We start from the raw sequence: 15,335 nt of genomic DNA, 5'->3' as shown, positions 1-15,335 counted from the left end.
CTGGAGGAACATGCAAATTGTGGGAATGGTCGGGCGCGGGGTTTGTCTCGCCACGCACCCAACGTCAGTACAACAGGTCGGGCCTGCGCCCGAGACCAAAGTAATGATATCAGGCAGATAAAAAAAAAAGGAAAAAAAAAAGTATTCAATTTAGAGTGGAGAGTTCAACCGCTATCAAAGCTACAATGGCTGGCTATAGAAATGTGCTATATTTGGTACCTGTGTATATCAAACCCGGATAGTATTCGAAATTCTTGTGAAAAACATATCGTGAACCAAAAGGGAATCGCTTAAAGAGAGAGTATATTATTTAAAAAAAAAAAAGACCAATCTGGTATCGGCAGGTTACCGCCGCGCTCGATCACACTCCTCAAGGAATTTGTAGATCCCTTCAAAGCCGCCGCAGTCAGATACGCTGTGAGCCGTTGCCTCAGGTATGTCACCGAAAAAGGCTCTGTCGCCAAGGTCGCTGATATTCACGCTGGAATACTCCGAGTGCGACCGAGCCCAAGGGTTCTTCTCCACGCTAGACACATACTGATAATCCCGCCAGTTGGCACCCGTAGAATGCCGTGTTGGGTCGGAAACCATCATCTGGCGCCAATCGACCTTGTCAGGTGTGATAAGAGGGGGATCGTCGAAATAAAAGAGGTCAGCTTCCGAATCTTGATGGCTAGGCGCGAACGGAAACAAAAGCGCCATTTCGGTGCCATTGTGCGCCTCAAAGTCGGGGTCTTGGTGGATAATTCCGCGCTGGACCCCGACTTCGACGCATAAGCGCTCCACTGATTCTGCGTCACAACCAGGGAAGCGAACACGAATGGTCGACTGATCATGCAAAGATAGCGGCAAATCGCCCAATGTGGCGATCTTTTTCAGATCGTTTAGGACGGCAGCGAATTCCTTCAAAGCCCGGGCGAAATCAGCAGAGAGCAAGTCCATCAAAGTGGGCGTGTTCAAGTTGATCTGTTCGCAAGTCTTAGAAACGGAAGACTTCTGCATCTGGTCAAGGCAGCCAAAGGCGGTTATAGTAGGGGATAGCTTGAAATCAATATAAGAACCGGCGGCGGTGCGAGGAACGGCATTCATTTTGCGATTCGCCTCTTCCTGCAAAGAAGTCACGATTTTATATTGCTTACGACCTGTCTTGTTATCGACGCCATCAAACCTAGCCCTCTGGCCAGAAAGCCAGAAAGCTCGAACTCCAGCAGATACATTCTGGACGACTTGGGCGGGGCATGTGGGAGAACTGGAGAAATATCTCACACCACCGATGCGGCCGGCGCCAACGGCGTACCCACCGGCGGTCCGGCAAAGCGTACCTCCGGTGAGATTTGGCCTTAATGTTGATGCGAAAGGAGTTCGAGTCGTTAAGCGGCTGATGGCGGTGCGAATCTTGGATGACTGGATAGAGCCGGTAGCAAAGCGTCGTGATGCGCGAACTGTAGAGAAATGGCGGCTTTGAGTCTGACGGATTGCGGCAATGCGATTGATAGGCTGACGGTGCTGGATGCGTGCGTATATTGGTTGAAATTGTAGATGAGACGATTGGCCCGGCTCAGGCAGTCTTGTCCGAACAGCCCGGGATGCCTTTTCAAAGGCAAACCTGTCAAGAGTCAGACCAGATCACGGATTAACTACAAAGGAAATGTCACAGCAGCCTTACCTGGCTACCCGCCAAAACTTCGGCAGTAGTTGGTGCCCACTAGGCCCCATGACTGCAATCGGCCTGGTGCATCCAAATCGTCAACGTTGGGATTTCGAATCGGTCTCGACGTGCGGAGAGAGCGGACCTGGACGCGGCTGAAAGTCAACTTCAAAAGGCGATGACCTCAGTTGTGGCGCAGCATTCGGGAGCACGTTTATCCGAAAAATTGGATTATTAACAAAGTTCTAATTACTTTCACGTGATAATTCGGGTTCGGGCCGAGTTCGGCGACAAAACGCGCGAGGAGATTCGGCTCGGAGAGACAAAATGCCCCAAGCTCCAAGCAGCGAGCATGGACAATTCGTCTCCAGGGTGTGGTGCACCGCACCCCGAGGGTGTCCTATTGGAAAAGCCGCCAGTGTTGGATCTGGCAGGGAACTTTGCCCAAAGGCCCCTACCCACCCCCGCCTTTTCTTTGGGTATATTGGGTGGAAGGGCTGACACTTGCCACAAACACATCTCGATCACGGTCATGACCATACATCTTTCTGATGAACGCTCATTTGTACTCGCGTTCTTCAGTTGAATTGCAGGGGCGCGCCAGCGTTTGAATTATAAGCGAGGTCTCGCTACTTGTCGTCCTCGCTGTTTCCCGCGCAATCCTCGTCAGTTCCCCCCTGCAAAGTGACCCGAGTGCTCCGTAGTTGCATGTAAAATTGAGCCCTTCCTTTTCCCTCGGAATTTCCTCATTTTGCAGTCCAGAAAGCTGGCCTGTTATCTTAAAAACCATTACCTAAACCCTTGAAGGATCCAAAACAGGAAGGCCATCAATACGAGCGCAACGCTTTATATCCTCCCTGGTGATATCACAAGACAGGCCTCTCTCAACCGACCAATAAATATTACTGGTTCTCTGCATGATCATAATTGAAAAATGATCTTCGTTCTTATCCTTAGCTTACCCCATATTTCGCACAGAGAAGTCCTTTACCATATGGGGAGAAACTAACCCCCACGTGCATCATATATGCTTCCACGATGATTTCAAAGTATGTACGGAGTATTCGTACATACTCTGTACACACGTACACAACCTGCTAGCTATATTGTGTATCAATGTTCTCAAATCTGAGTCACTGATCATGCAAGCGAGCCGTCCCGCTCGGACTGGCACGAGCTAAATATCACGTCTGGACATCCTGGATGGATCTCTCCGAAAGAACAACAAAAGCAGTGCAGTAAAATCTCCTACCGTGCTTGCCACGCCCGCTCCCTTCCTTTGCGTTCCTCTGAACAAATTGATTTTTCAACAAGCGAAGCAGTGTATGATGCGTCGAGATCAGATATCTCCTCCACTTGAGCAGGTTTCCCGGTGAATAAACCCAAGGCCCTGCCATGCACGCTCGAACCACTTTCGGGACATTTGAACAGTATCGGAGAACCTGCACATCGGCTGTACGTTTCCCGTCGGCCCTCCGTCGTTGCTCTGTGTGATTGAGCATACGGGATGCCTTTACCGATTTCCATCTTCCATGTTCAACACATCAATGTAACACTGAAAAAAATGTTGCCCAAGCTGATGCCCGGCATCCAAATTAGGTGTGTCCATGACATTGTGCCTGTGGTGTCGTCGTTCTGAAGAGGAAAGCCCCTCATAGCCGGGCATGTTTAGACTACGCGGCTACATGTGGGAAACCTCAGGCCGTAGTTTCAGCGGCTCCGTGAGGGTTTTGTCACTTTTATTTGGTTCCAGGCGGAATGCGATGGCTAAGCGAATGTAGCCGGCATAGCTGTTATAAATTTGTATTACAGCCCTCACTCCCAGTTTAGGATATTGTCACGGTCCGTCTCTGGATAGCATAGCCTCATCTGTTCGTGGTTCTCTCGAAGGATACATTGCCCATCATGCAGCTCCTTAACCTCAGCCTGTTCTTTTTGTTGCCCTTTGCGACAGCCAACCCCATTCCGCAAGATAGCCAGAACATCATTCCTGGGCAATATATTGTTACTTTGAAAGATGGCCTCACGACGGCGGAAATTGATGCTCACAAGACGTGGCTTGCTTTCACCCACCGATCCAACATTGCGGCAAAGGGACACAGTGGAATAGAGTCCGAGGGAGTTTTCAAACACTTCCAGATTCACAAATTGAATATGTACGCTGCAGGCCTCGACAAGAAGACTGTAGAAGAACTCAGACGCAGCCCACATGTAAGCCGTACAGGGTCCGAATTTTGCAAGTGCTCTATTCCACTAATCTATACGTATCTCCTCAGGTAAAATCGGTTCTCCCTGACCAAAAGATATATCTAGCAGAGGCTGTGACACAGTCCAATGCTGGATGGAACCTTGGCTATATGTCAAGTAAGGGACAACCGAGTCCCTCATGGAGTACGCTCACAAACTATACGTATGACAGTACAGCAGGAGAAGGTGTTTGGGCCTATGTCCTGGATACTGGAGTCAATGTGAACCACGTTGAATTCGAGGGACGGGCAATTCTGGGACGTAACTCTATCCCAAACAGGCCCCATGAAGATACCTTTGGCCATGGCACATACGTTGGGGGTATCATTGCCGGGAAAACCTATGGCGTTGCGAAAAAGGCTACTGTAGTCTCTGCAAAGGCTTTTGACGGCGGATCGGTCTGTGATGTTCGCTCGCATTCCTATATTTTAAGCGGCTAACTTCTATCCGATAGAGTTCCTACCGATATATCCTGGATTCATACGAGTGGATTGTCAAGAACATTACTGATAGTGACCGTAAATCTAAATCGGTCATTAACTTGAGCATCTGTAAGTCCACCATGGAACACAACATTTCAAAGTCTATACGCTAAGAAAAATGTGGCTCAAGCCGGCGCTAAATATCAACCGTTTGATGACGCGATTGAAAATGCTTTTCAGGCGGGTATCACCACTGTTGTTGCCTCTGGAAATGATGGAGTAAGATACCCATGAACCCTGAGTTGCTGGAGCCTTTGTTAATGTGTCACCAAAGAGAGATGCTTCACAAAACACCCCAGCTTCGTCGCCGAACGCAATCACTGTAGGGGCACTGCGCTGGGAGAACACCAGGCCAGGATTTTCCAATTATGGAAAAGTTGTTGACCTTTTCGCACCGGGAGAGTTGATCAGATCGGGCTGGACAGGCGGTAATAATGCGACCCGGGTTGCATCCGGAACTTCTGCAGCAAGTCCACACGTTGCTGGGCTTGTTGCGTATTTGATGAGTATTGAGACCTTGTCTTCCCCTTCAGAGGTCACTGCAAGAGTTCTTAACCTCACCATCCCCGGGCTGGTCAAGGATGCAAGGGGTAGTCCAAACAAGGTTGCCTACAATGGAATTCAGGAGATGTTGTAAAAACTTAACTGTAAATGATCCTGGGTGGAGAAAGGGGGGGGAGGGTAGTTCATATGCAAATATACATATGCAATGCGCTCTAAGCAAACTTCCAGTGTTTTGGCATATCCAAGTCATTCCATATAGAACCATTACTAACGGTTAGTTTCAACTAACAACCATGAAGTACTTTCTCTTTCCAAATGAACATCACGATAGTTATCATGAGAGGTTCTTAACAGTACTTGCACAACTCTAAACCTTCAGTCCACAATTCATATCCTCACTTTACAAGAGCCGGGAGAGAAACGCCAGAAGCAAGAACCCTAAACAGGGGTAGCTTAGGAGTCACATAAAGTAAATATAGCTTGGCCATGTCCCAACATAAAGCTCCGCCATTGCACCGAAGCTAGCCGAAGTCGAACGGAGGAGTTGCCAAGTGGTTGATAGTAAGTAGTTATCTCGGCATCGCAACGGATTCAAGCAGCCATTAGAGGAATTTGCATATTTATCAACTCCGTAGCATTTGAATCTATGACAAAGTATCTAATTCACAGCATATAGACAGCAAATGCACTTCCCGGGTTTTCAATGCAGCCTTTCTGAACCACCAAGATCAAACTTGGGTTTAATGATGTTCAAGTACCACAATTCCTGCCAAATTCCTCGATTTAAAAAGGCTGTTTTACTTCCCGCTATTGTTGTAAAGAAGCTTCCTGGTGGTTTTATCGCTTGAACGGACAATGGAGCTTTGGGCGAGCTCTTTGAGACGGTTACAGACTTCATTTCCGGGAATCTTCTCAAGTGCCATAATATAGGCACCTGCCCCAGAAACGTGGGCTGCGGCCATAGAAGTACCCGATTTAGTTCCGAATTTTTTACGTGGGACGAGGGAAACAATATCCGTTCCAGGAGCAAAGATATCAACTGTAATCAGTTGTGTGTTAGGGCCCACCAAGTCAAGAAATAGGTGTCATCGGGAGGTGACAATTACCAGCGGGCCCAAAGGCGGAAAACTGTGCTTGCATATCGTCTTTATCGGATGCTGCAACTGTGCAAGCGAGAGGTTCGGAGGCAGGGGAAAAATTCATAGCATCTACCTACAAGATATCTGGTTTAGTCCAAGCCGCGGCATAAAAATTGTCGAACTTACCGGAGTATTGCCGGCAGAAACAGCAACGAACATGCCGGTCTTATGAGCATTGGCAGCGGCCTTGTTCATAGCCGAACTTCGACCGCCACCAAGGCTCATGTTAACAACAGATTTGGAAAGCATGTTATTTTTCTTGGAATGCTTAACCGCCCAGTCGATGCCACCAATTATGTTCTTATAGCTGGTGGTTCTATCCTTAAACACCTTCACAGCAATGATCTTAACCGCTTTAGCAACACCATAGGTCTTGCTTGCAATTGTTCCAGCAACATGGGTGCCATGGCCAAGGCGATCAGTCTTAGATCTGTCAACTGTGCTGGTGCCCCAGACAGCACGGCCTTCAAAGTCGGGGTGTTTAATATCAACTCCAGTATCAACAACATAGACCCAGATACCCGCACCCGCGCTGCTATCATAAAAGTAATCAGTGTTAGAAGACAACTGGTTCTCCTTAACTGAAATACGTGGGAGACCCCAGGATGGAGCTGCTTTCTGCACGGAAATCTCGGAAATCGTCACAATTTGATTGGGCTCAATGAACGCAACCTAAGGCGAGTTAGCTCAGAATGGTGGAAGGCATTGGAAGACGAGGTGGATACATCAGGTTCTTTCGCAATTCTCTGAATGGTATCTTCGTCAAATTTGCCAGAATAAGCTTTCATCTCGTAAATGTCATATACCTCCTGAATGCCATGACCGGGGAGTGCTCGTTTGGTGTGGTTGTAATAGTGCATATCGGCCACCCAGGCGCTATGAGAGGCAAATGATGCGCTGGAAACTCCATCCTTCATAACAACAATGTATTCATTTGGAATTACATCATTGGGGTATCTAGGTGACAAAATAGTTGCAGCATCGGCCACAGCTGTAGCCGCAAGAGAAAGGGAAAGGATTTTGACAAAGCCCATCTTGAAAAGAGTGAGAAATGCTAACAACAATGAGTTGGAGCGGTTTTTTACAAGAGGACGAAAGACTCCTATATATACCCATTGCACGGAACATATCTTCCCATGGCCTCACCGGAATGAAGCCATGGGGAATGGTATATCGTCAGCCTGCACCACCAAGGTAATTTCCACCAGAAACATGGCGCTCCCTATTTTCACATGGATATCCAAGGAGGAATAAGGCAGGAAAGGCACAGAGCTTCTGAGAAAAAGCCAGGATGCGCCGGGCTCCATCAAGATCTATGAGTGACACATTGTATCAAGCCACAGTGTAGGAGCTAAAATAAGTGTCAGCTAAGCAGGTACTGGGTCCTCCGGGTTGCATTGCCTTATTAAGTCCAACAGGATCTCCCTATTGGAATAGCTACTCGACAAAAGACTACAGAGCTGGCCGTCCACAAACGTATTCTCATCATATTGAAAAGCCTGTTGCACAGAATCCAGATTAAAGATATCCATCAAACAGAAGGAACTGCGACACATGGGGAGGACAGGGTCTAAAGGAGCGTAAGAAATGTGTGGGAAGTAGATTATCAAATCATCAACCCACTTCCTAAAGGTTGCAAAAAGCCATAACGGAGGGCGTGTGCGGGCCGGAAGGTGCGGCGGGCGGAGGGAAGGATGCCCGGATGTTTCCAAAGTACTAGTGGGTGGCTTGCTGTGGCTTTTGTCCAGTGTCACCTAAGTAACGCTGCAGACGGATTTCCGGAACCTAAGGAACCGCCTACTCCGTCGTTCCATCAGCTGAGTTGCTTCAAAGATATTGTAGAAGCTCATCAGCAACAACAGTCAGATCACTGGTCTGCAGCGCATCTGCTTTCCAGTTTTCTCTCATGGGGACTGTAGCCTTCTCTAAATGTTGTCGAAATCATCCGCTACCTCGAATAATCAAGAGGGAATCTCCAACTTCCCAAAATGCTACAAGAGTAGTACTGGAAGCAGACCGCTTCAATACCCTGCTTCAGTGAGACATGTGTAAGACGGGGTGAGCTTCAGTAAGGCAAAATCGCTTTTCCTTACTGTATTCATGTTGACTTATCTCTCTGAATCTTGGAAGTGGGCATTGAGGATAGCAGAAAGCCTTACAAATCTGAAGCAGTCGAACCAGAAAACTATTAACCAACTAACTACTCCGTAGTAATCCAGCAGTCATGACCAAATTTCCAACCTCAACATTCCACAATAATTGTTCGACTGTATCCAGGGAAAGCTGTGATGCTTAGCGGCCTAGAGCATTTCATTCATCCATGTTCTTGACATAGTTTCCTTCTGGAGAAAGGACAGAAATCAGCCAATGTTGACCGAAGGCATTTTGGATCCAGGAGTTGGGATTGACTGTAGGCAATTCCAGAGTCTATTTCATGAACAGCTGTGTGATGCTCTTTCAAGGTGTGCCCGAAATAGCAATGACCATCTCAGCCGGCAACAATTTCGGTGCCGTGTGTTTGCTGGACATCGAATCCAAGTCAGGTCTATACCTCTCCGCTAAGGAATACTCTCGTAGCCCTTTGATATATATAGAATTTTACTCTAGTGATGGTGTTCCCAAAAAAAAAAAAAAAAAGGAAAGAAAAGAAAAGAAAAGGGCCCTGGCGGGCTTTATGACACACAGTGTAAATTGGCACCCTGAATACTCTGTAGAATGAAAGAAATGAGATGTAACATTGGATTCAAAAATTTTGCGAAGATAGACTAAGCGTATCTAAAGACTGGGCGCAAAAATAGCAACAGTATGAACATGCATGCTTGCAAGCTTGAGAACCCCAAAACCTATCAGCACTGACTCCAGCCATTCATGCCCCTTGGAAGAAGTGCGAGTAGTCACAGTTCATGCTCATTCCATCAGATAACGATGACCAAAGGCCTTTCTCTATAAGGTATTGGATAACATGTTTCTGCCCCCCATCAATGGCGGAAGAGATGATCTTTGTAGGGAATTCTGGTACACAGGAATCGAGCATCAGTTGAAGTGATCCTGTGTGTCCAAACATTGCTGCTTTTGAAAAGGGAGTACAAGCCTTGCAGCTTTGCTCTGACCTTGACAGGCGGTTTGGATTAGCACCCTTTTCTAAGAGAAGGCGTACTATTTGCTCATAGCCGTGACCAGCAGCCAATGACAGAGGAGATTCCAGTGCTCTTCTTGGCGAGTCTACATCGACCTCTTTGTCAAGCACCATTCGTACCACACCCTCAGCACCGCGATCGCAAGCCACACGCAGTGCCCGATGCCAGAAATCTTTAAGGAATTCTGGCTGCATGGAATTCAGATCTCCATTGTTGACAAGATGGTTCACAATGTCTAAATGGTTCCCTTTAATGGCACTCAGTATGGCAATATGATAGTGAACACCGGTCAGTGAAACACCATGTTCCGGTAAGAGAAGTAATCTGACAATTTCCCATTGGCCAGCGTAGCATGCCATCTGGAGTGGTGTTTTCAGAAAGATATCTTTTCGGTCCTTGTCGTCTATGTAGAAGGCGTTTTCGATTTCCTTATACCGTATAGCCTTTGTATTAGGGTGTGCTCCTGATTTGAGCAGTAGTTTGGCAGTGGCAGCATGCCCACAGTATGCCGCAAGATGAAGCGGGGTTCCAAAGATATTGCTGCGTGTATTGCAATCAACACCCTGGAGGAGTAGTCTTTCTACCAAATCTGTGTTTCCCACACATGCTGCAGCAGAAAGAAGATGCTGAGGACTGTCGGCAAAATGTGGTTTTGGAAGCCAATCAAGGAAACGGTTTGAATGCAGCGCAAAAAGAATATATGGGGCTGGAAACACGTTTACAAGCGCTTCCGATAGCGTAGTCGTGTACTTATGCACATCGGTCTCGGATATGGAGCTTTTTTCTGTGAGGACCAAGGCTCTGACAGTGGTGCGAATAGTGTTGATAAGATATAAATCAGATCCACCATTGCGCAAGACCTGGAATCGCAGATAATCAGATGTTATGCGCTCGGATGCATCAATCCAATCGCCCACGGCGAGGGTTTGAGTTGCATGAATAGCTCTGATGATTTCGCGATCAAAGAATTCTGGTGTGTGCAGTTAGTTCGCATTCATATTTACTGGGAAACAGATGGGGCACACACTGCAGACAAGCCTTGATCTGAGAGCAACTCTGAGTCCCCGATACCCGGGCCCAAGGATGAGGACGAGCTGGTCAAAGATTTCCAGGCAGATCTCGATTGGCAAAGGGCCAAACATGATGATGGTTGCTGGGAGACTTGAGAACAATGCTGAACATGCTAGGGGAGAGAGGGTTCTTGATAGCAATGGTCATTGTTGCAGTCGGAGGATTTGGCGTTTTGGTCCATTGCTGTGGATGCGTCTATCTCCCAGTCAGGGAACTGCTCCGGTATAACTACCTGTTGGTGGACTCGTCAGCATACAGGATCAACTCTCAGTGGGCTGCTGGCGAGCTCGGCCAATGACTAGTTACCTAAGTAATGCTGGGGTAAGGTTATCTGACACTCCGTACGGAGTAACAACATGTAAAAAGGTCAAACCAAATTTACATGATCAAGGCTCAAGAAAAGATTTAATTTGAAATGGAATTTCTAATCTCACAGTTAAAATTTCAGTTACATTCTACAATTGAGCTCATTTTCCAAAAGGAAGACAAATTCAACCATGCTCTCACAGTTCTCTATTTGGATCTCGCACAATTCCGAATAAGCTTACTGTGAAATTTCAGGAATTCACCTGCAAGGGTTCTTCGGACTAAATAATGAAATTCCCATATGGAAACATACAGTACGGCGAAGTGCCGAGAACTCCACTTACACACTACGGAGTACGGAGTATTTACTAGTTAACTACGGAGTAAGTACGGAGTAGTTAATACCCCAACCAACGTTTTTCACCATGAGAAGACTATTTTTGAGGTAGCACCGGAACAATCTCCATTTGGGATTACCATATCAAGCCAACATACAACATCGAGACAGCAACAGAAGAACACCAACATCGAAAGCAATCAAAAGACCTGCTGGAGATTATCCCCATTGGTCACAACTTGTCAACTTCACCATCATCCCTCCCACTTTCTCTCGGGCTCCTACCTCACCTTAACGGCCCAGTTCGATTAGGAGAAAAGAGTCGTAAGCGTATGTGTGGATTTTGACAATCTTAAGGTCACCAAATTCCCTGTGGTGATCAGCTAGCATGTGCCACACAGATCTGACATTGGGTGTTCCTGCTAAGCTGTTGAAAGCGTTGTCCATCGCAGAGCCTGGTGTTGAGGGATGGAACGCTGCTGGATCGTCCTCGGGAATTTTGAGGTTCAGCCTTGCCTGAGTTATTGTGTCAGATGTGCCTTGATTTATAATTGTGTCACGGAGTATATATTTGAGGTCCTTCACATTGTTTCCTGCCACAGATTTCCAGTTTTGAAAGGTTATTTCCGACCATTTTAGGCGGACGTCATCAGGCAGAACGTCTTTCTTGGCAAAGCTTTCCTTGACCTGAATTGTTCTTGCCTCTGGAAAGTAGACTGCTTGATGGATGTCATCAGCACTGATTTCCTCCTTGAAGAGGCCCTTATCGTTTCTAACTGTGATCCGTGTGAATATCGTTTTGCTCTTGTCATTTACCACCCCAATTTTGTCATGCAACTCAGGCAGTGTAAAATCTGCACCGACTTTGTCCTTGGACACATGGTAAAGCTTGTCCACCTTTGGCCTGTTCACGTTGGGTTTGTTGCTAGAAATGGCCTGGTCTAGCACGCGCATCGCTACCCTGCCCTTGGCGCCGTATGCCTCGAATGGAAGGGGTAATTCATCCGAGGGTGCCTTTCGAGGCTCATAAGGTCCTGGCCGTGGTTCAGGCGGTGACCCTGGTCTCGCTGGTGGCTCGTGTGGTATCCCTATAGAAGGGCGTTTCCCCCCTGGCCCGTTGCCGCCCGGCTTTCCTACATGGTGAGGGTTATTTGGAGGCTTCCCTCCGGGTCTTCCGACCGGCGGTCTAACGGGAGGAGGAGGAGGAGCCCTGATGCGCAGGTCAGCAACAGCCCCGTGCGGGCTGCCAGGCAGGCGTTTGTTAACTGTGACTTTTGGTTAGCGTATATACCCTAAAGGCTCCCTTCACAGAAGATGCTCTACCTTCGCAGGGCTCGATATCACAGGTTCGCTTTGCATCTGCGAATCCTTCCGGAATTCTGCGAGAAAAAACAATCTGTTCAAGAAAGGCAAGAACTGCCAACAAATGAAGAGCCTTTGACACGGTGAGACGCATTGTATCGTCAAGTAGGATCAGTGGTTACTAGTCAATATACTGGTTGAGATGCTTGGTTTTAACCCCATAGCTCCGTGGTCGAACCCTCTTTTATATCCAATTGTCAAAGCCCAATTCACTATGTTCATACGGAAACGCTTTCTGAACATCTCTGGCATCTGAATGAATCCCTTGTGGTGCAGATGTGGATGAAACTCCGACTCCAACTCCACTATGTTTCCACAGATGAACCTTCAACTCCGATCTCATTTCCTATTTCCTTTTTGGATAATACCAATAAAAGAAATACAACTCTGATGTTAAGCTCATCCCCAATTGATATTTCTTCTCCGGTGATCTTTGTTATTGACCCTCTTTGGTATGGATGAGGATCAAAGAGCCGTGTCAAATTGATACGTTTTTCATTTATTCAAAACTTGGGTTGCGTCCACGGGATTTTGAAGCTATTCTAACCCTTCCCACTCATCACAGGTGATGGGATATTCCCTGGCCATTTCTAAATCCCTCCTTTCTTCACTTATTCTGATACTCTCTATGTACTCCTCCTAGTTGTTCGACTTCTGCATCCACTAATTCTCTGTTTTTGGCATTCAATCCAAATGTTGCCGGGCAGATTTCACCGTTGTGTAGTGCATGATCAGCGCTAAACCATCAAGATTCCTAGAATCGTCCAGATTTACTCAGAGGTCAAGTTTTACCTTGTGGTAATGGGACTCATTTCGCCCTCTCCATAGTGTCAAGGATATTGATGCTCTTTCGGCTGTCTTACCTTTTCTATCTTTCTGGATTTGAGACTTGCTCCGCTTTGATCTAGTGGATGGTAAGGCAAGACTCGAATCAGGAGATCTACCCAATGAGCTCAAGTCAACAAGTCATCCGTTTCGCTTATGCAAGGGTTGGCGCTCCGCTATGGCATCCAATACCCTTTTTTTCCCCGTGTCTTTCGGCTCCTAATTTATGTGAAATAGGAGGGATGAAGGCTATGCCTTTGGCGAGTTTTAATGGATATAAAAGTTGCAAACCAGGACGCCATTACCATGTTGTCTCGGGTCACTCAACGTCAGTCTTGTCTATTCCTGCTACTCTCTATCATTGACCTACGGACCTTTGATTTCCTACTCAGAAGCGACTGCTCTATTCCCTTGCGGTTAGATTATCATATCTGTTAATATTCTCGATTCCTAGACGGTCGGCCGCTAGAATGGGCGCGCATGCTGTATTCACTGGTATTGTGCTTGGGGTTACGGGTCTCTCCCTGGTTCCACTTGGAGATTACTTTTTTCCCGCGCCGTACAAGGCCAATACGATTGTCCGTGTTGCCTCTGGCCTGTCACAGCCTCACAAGCATGACAAGGCTAGTACTGGAGGTGATATGCCGAGCATAGCCCTGTTCGATGGAAACGGCGAGCGAATTGGATTCAAATCTGGGAGTAGACATGGGAAAATTCCTGATGGCCGCTATGAGGACATTTCCATTACTCCAATAGATAGAAAAAATAACAGACCGGCAGAATATATTTCTCTCAGTGCTTCGAGTCCTGATGCCCTTTGTGTTGCATACATTGCTGTGACACATCCCAGCAAGGAATACTGGGCTTTCACAGGAGACAATGCAGCCATGTGCGGGGTGCCTTGGTATCATTCTAATCTTGTGATGCAGGTGGGTGACCTGGCTCACAAGCCAAAGTGCTTTTGGATTGATGGCCCAGACGATGATGGGAAGACAACATACAACTTCCCTCAGGGAATTGGCATCCATCTGATTGACTTTATCGGTTCTGAGGCCCTATATGCGCAGTACGCGGATCATCCAGACTCAATGTGCAAGAGCGCACCCAGATTGAAGATGTACAAAAAGTTGAACGAGCTGCAATGCCTCCCTGTCTTCAATCCTCCGCTGGAGTATACCAGAGACGGGCTTGATGCGGACTTGGAGGCATTAAAAACAGAGGGTGAAGTCATGTGCAGTCCTCCTCCAGGTCAGCTTCCAACACTAGAAGAGAGACTCAAGTTACAGAGGGTGCTCCGGTCCCCACCTCGGCTCTGGCGTCCAACTTATGGAGTCAAGAAGAAAAGGGACAAGATTATGCAGCTGGATGAGAGAGAGGAACGATTCAAACCCACTTGCTTCAACAATGACATTGTGATCAGCAACTCCATGAGTGCAAAGGAGCTTTGTGATGACCCCGGTTCCCGTGGTCCGGACTTTGTTTCTAAAAAGGAAGGCTTTTATTGTGACATGTGCACACATACACTGTGGCCTGTTTGTCACAAGGGTGCAGCTGTCCAAAGGCCTTTAGGATGCTTTGATATTGATGCCAAAAAGCTGCATTATGACAGGGAGAAGACTGCACGTGATAATAGTACAATTGTACCGGTCAAGAATTATCGGATTGTTAGAATCTGGAAATGAGGGCGTATTGTGTTTCTTCATAGGCAAAAGGCATTTTTTGACCTGTTGTACAAGGTGAAATTGATTTATCTTTTATTCCTGCTTATTTGGCTGGTTAGTACATATTTATTCTAAATAGCTATTGAATCACCAAAGCTACAACCTTTTACAATTACTCCCTTATTCCACTCTTGGTCTTGGGATAATACAATGGAAATATAAAAGACCCTTCATTGGGACAGTATCAACTGCTTTGATTGATCAATAATTCCCTTCAGGACAATTGTATCCAATCCACTGTGTTTTCTCCTGGTGTTGGACTGATTCATTCAATATTGTTGGAATCACACTGGAGAAATAGCCTGAGAGAATGCACCTTAAATATCTTGGAAGACACTGCAGTTTGTCGTACACAATGAATTGATTCATGAAAACAAGAGGGTGTTTCCTGGAATTACTCATACCATACCAGTTCTGTACCAGTTTGGGACTAACTTGGGATTGGATGGAATGAAGCTGGAACCTAGTTGAAAATTCTGTACAGAGTAACTTATAATTCTACTCCGTACTCCTCAAGCATGCCTTTTTCGGCTTCGAATGACTCCAAAAACGGCCG

At 46.8% G+C, this 15,335-nt stretch overlaps 6 protein-coding genes across 6 annotated transcripts; 2 read left to right on the top strand and 4 right to left on the bottom strand.

Annotated features, from left to right (window-relative positions):
- Nucleotides 1-150: 150 nt before the first annotated feature.
- On the bottom strand, nt 151-1,733 carry D8B26_007340 (uncharacterized protein). Its single transcript, XM_003072153.2, has 2 exons — nt 1,667-1,733; nt 151-1,606 (listed from the first exon to the last, which is right to left on the bottom strand). The coding sequence occupies exons 1-2, from the start codon at nt 1,714-1,716 to the stop codon at nt 346-348; spliced, it is 1,311 nt and encodes a 436-aa protein (XP_003072199.1). The 5' UTR covers nt 1,717-1,733; the 3' UTR covers nt 151-345.
- A 1,820-nt stretch (nt 1,734-3,553) lies between these two features.
- On the top strand, nt 3,554-5,014 carry ALP1 (Basic amino-acid permease; the record flags this gene model as incomplete). The annotated part of the gene is made up of 5 exons (XM_003072152.2): nt 3,554-3,859; nt 3,925-4,293; nt 4,350-4,446; nt 4,508-4,596; nt 4,652-5,014. The coding sequence occupies 5 exons, from the start codon at nt 3,554-3,556 to the stop codon at nt 5,012-5,014; spliced, it is 1,224 nt and encodes a 407-aa protein (XP_003072198.2).
- Nucleotides 5,015-5,678: 664 nt separating this feature from the next.
- SUB5_1 (Secreted subtilisin-like serine protease sub5) lies at nt 5,679-7,054 on the bottom strand (the record flags this gene model as incomplete). The annotated part of the gene is made up of 4 exons (XM_003072151.2): nt 5,679-5,920; nt 5,988-6,093; nt 6,147-6,692; nt 6,746-7,054. The coding sequence occupies 4 exons, from the start codon at nt 7,052-7,054 to the stop codon at nt 5,679-5,681; spliced, it is 1,203 nt and encodes a 400-aa protein (XP_003072197.1).
- Nucleotides 7,055-8,640: 1,586 nt separating this feature from the next.
- On the bottom strand, nt 8,641-10,299 carry D8B26_007337 (uncharacterized protein; the record flags this gene model as incomplete). Its single annotated transcript, XM_003072150.2, has 2 exons — nt 8,641-10,127; nt 10,185-10,299. 2 exons carry the CDS (start codon nt 10,297-10,299, stop codon nt 8,887-8,889), a joined length of 1,356 nt encoding a protein of 451 aa, XP_003072196.2. The 3' UTR covers nt 8,641-8,886.
- An 863-nt stretch (nt 10,300-11,162) lies between these two features.
- D8B26_007336 (uncharacterized protein) lies at nt 11,163-12,327 on the bottom strand (the record flags this gene model as incomplete). The annotated part of the gene is made up of 2 exons (XM_003072149.2): nt 11,163-12,136; nt 12,195-12,327. The coding sequence occupies 2 exons, from the start codon at nt 12,325-12,327 to the stop codon at nt 11,163-11,165; spliced, it is 1,107 nt and encodes a 368-aa protein (XP_003072195.2).
- A 1,201-nt stretch (nt 12,328-13,528) lies between these two features.
- Nucleotides 13,529-14,740, top strand: D8B26_007335 (uncharacterized protein; the record flags this gene model as incomplete). The annotated part of the gene is made up of 1 exon (XM_003072148.2): nt 13,529-14,740. The coding sequence occupies one exon, from the start codon at nt 13,529-13,531 to the stop codon at nt 14,738-14,740; it is 1,212 nt and encodes a 403-aa protein (XP_003072194.2).
- Between the last annotated feature and the right edge of the window lie 595 nt (nt 14,741-15,335).

The sequence above is a fragment of the Coccidioides posadasii genome, chromosome 4 (genome assembly GCF_018416015.2).
Source record: "Coccidioides posadasii str. Silveira chromosome 4, complete sequence".
NCBI classification, from domain to species: Eukaryota; Fungi; Ascomycota; class Eurotiomycetes; order Onygenales; family Onygenaceae; genus Coccidioides; species Coccidioides posadasii.
This window is presented reverse-complemented; position numbering and strand designations above follow the sequence as displayed.

Excerpts from the sequence above, each read along its gene's own strand:
- D8B26_007340 (XM_003072153.2), bottom strand. The coding sequence starts at position 1,716 with ATGGGGCCTAGTGGGCACCAACTACTGCCGAAGTTTTGGCGGGTAGCC. Across the intron at positions 1,607-1,666 it reads AAGTTTTGGCGGGTAGCCAG|GTTTGCCTTTGAAAAGGCAT; the intron begins GTAAGGCTGCTG and ends GACTCTTGACAG.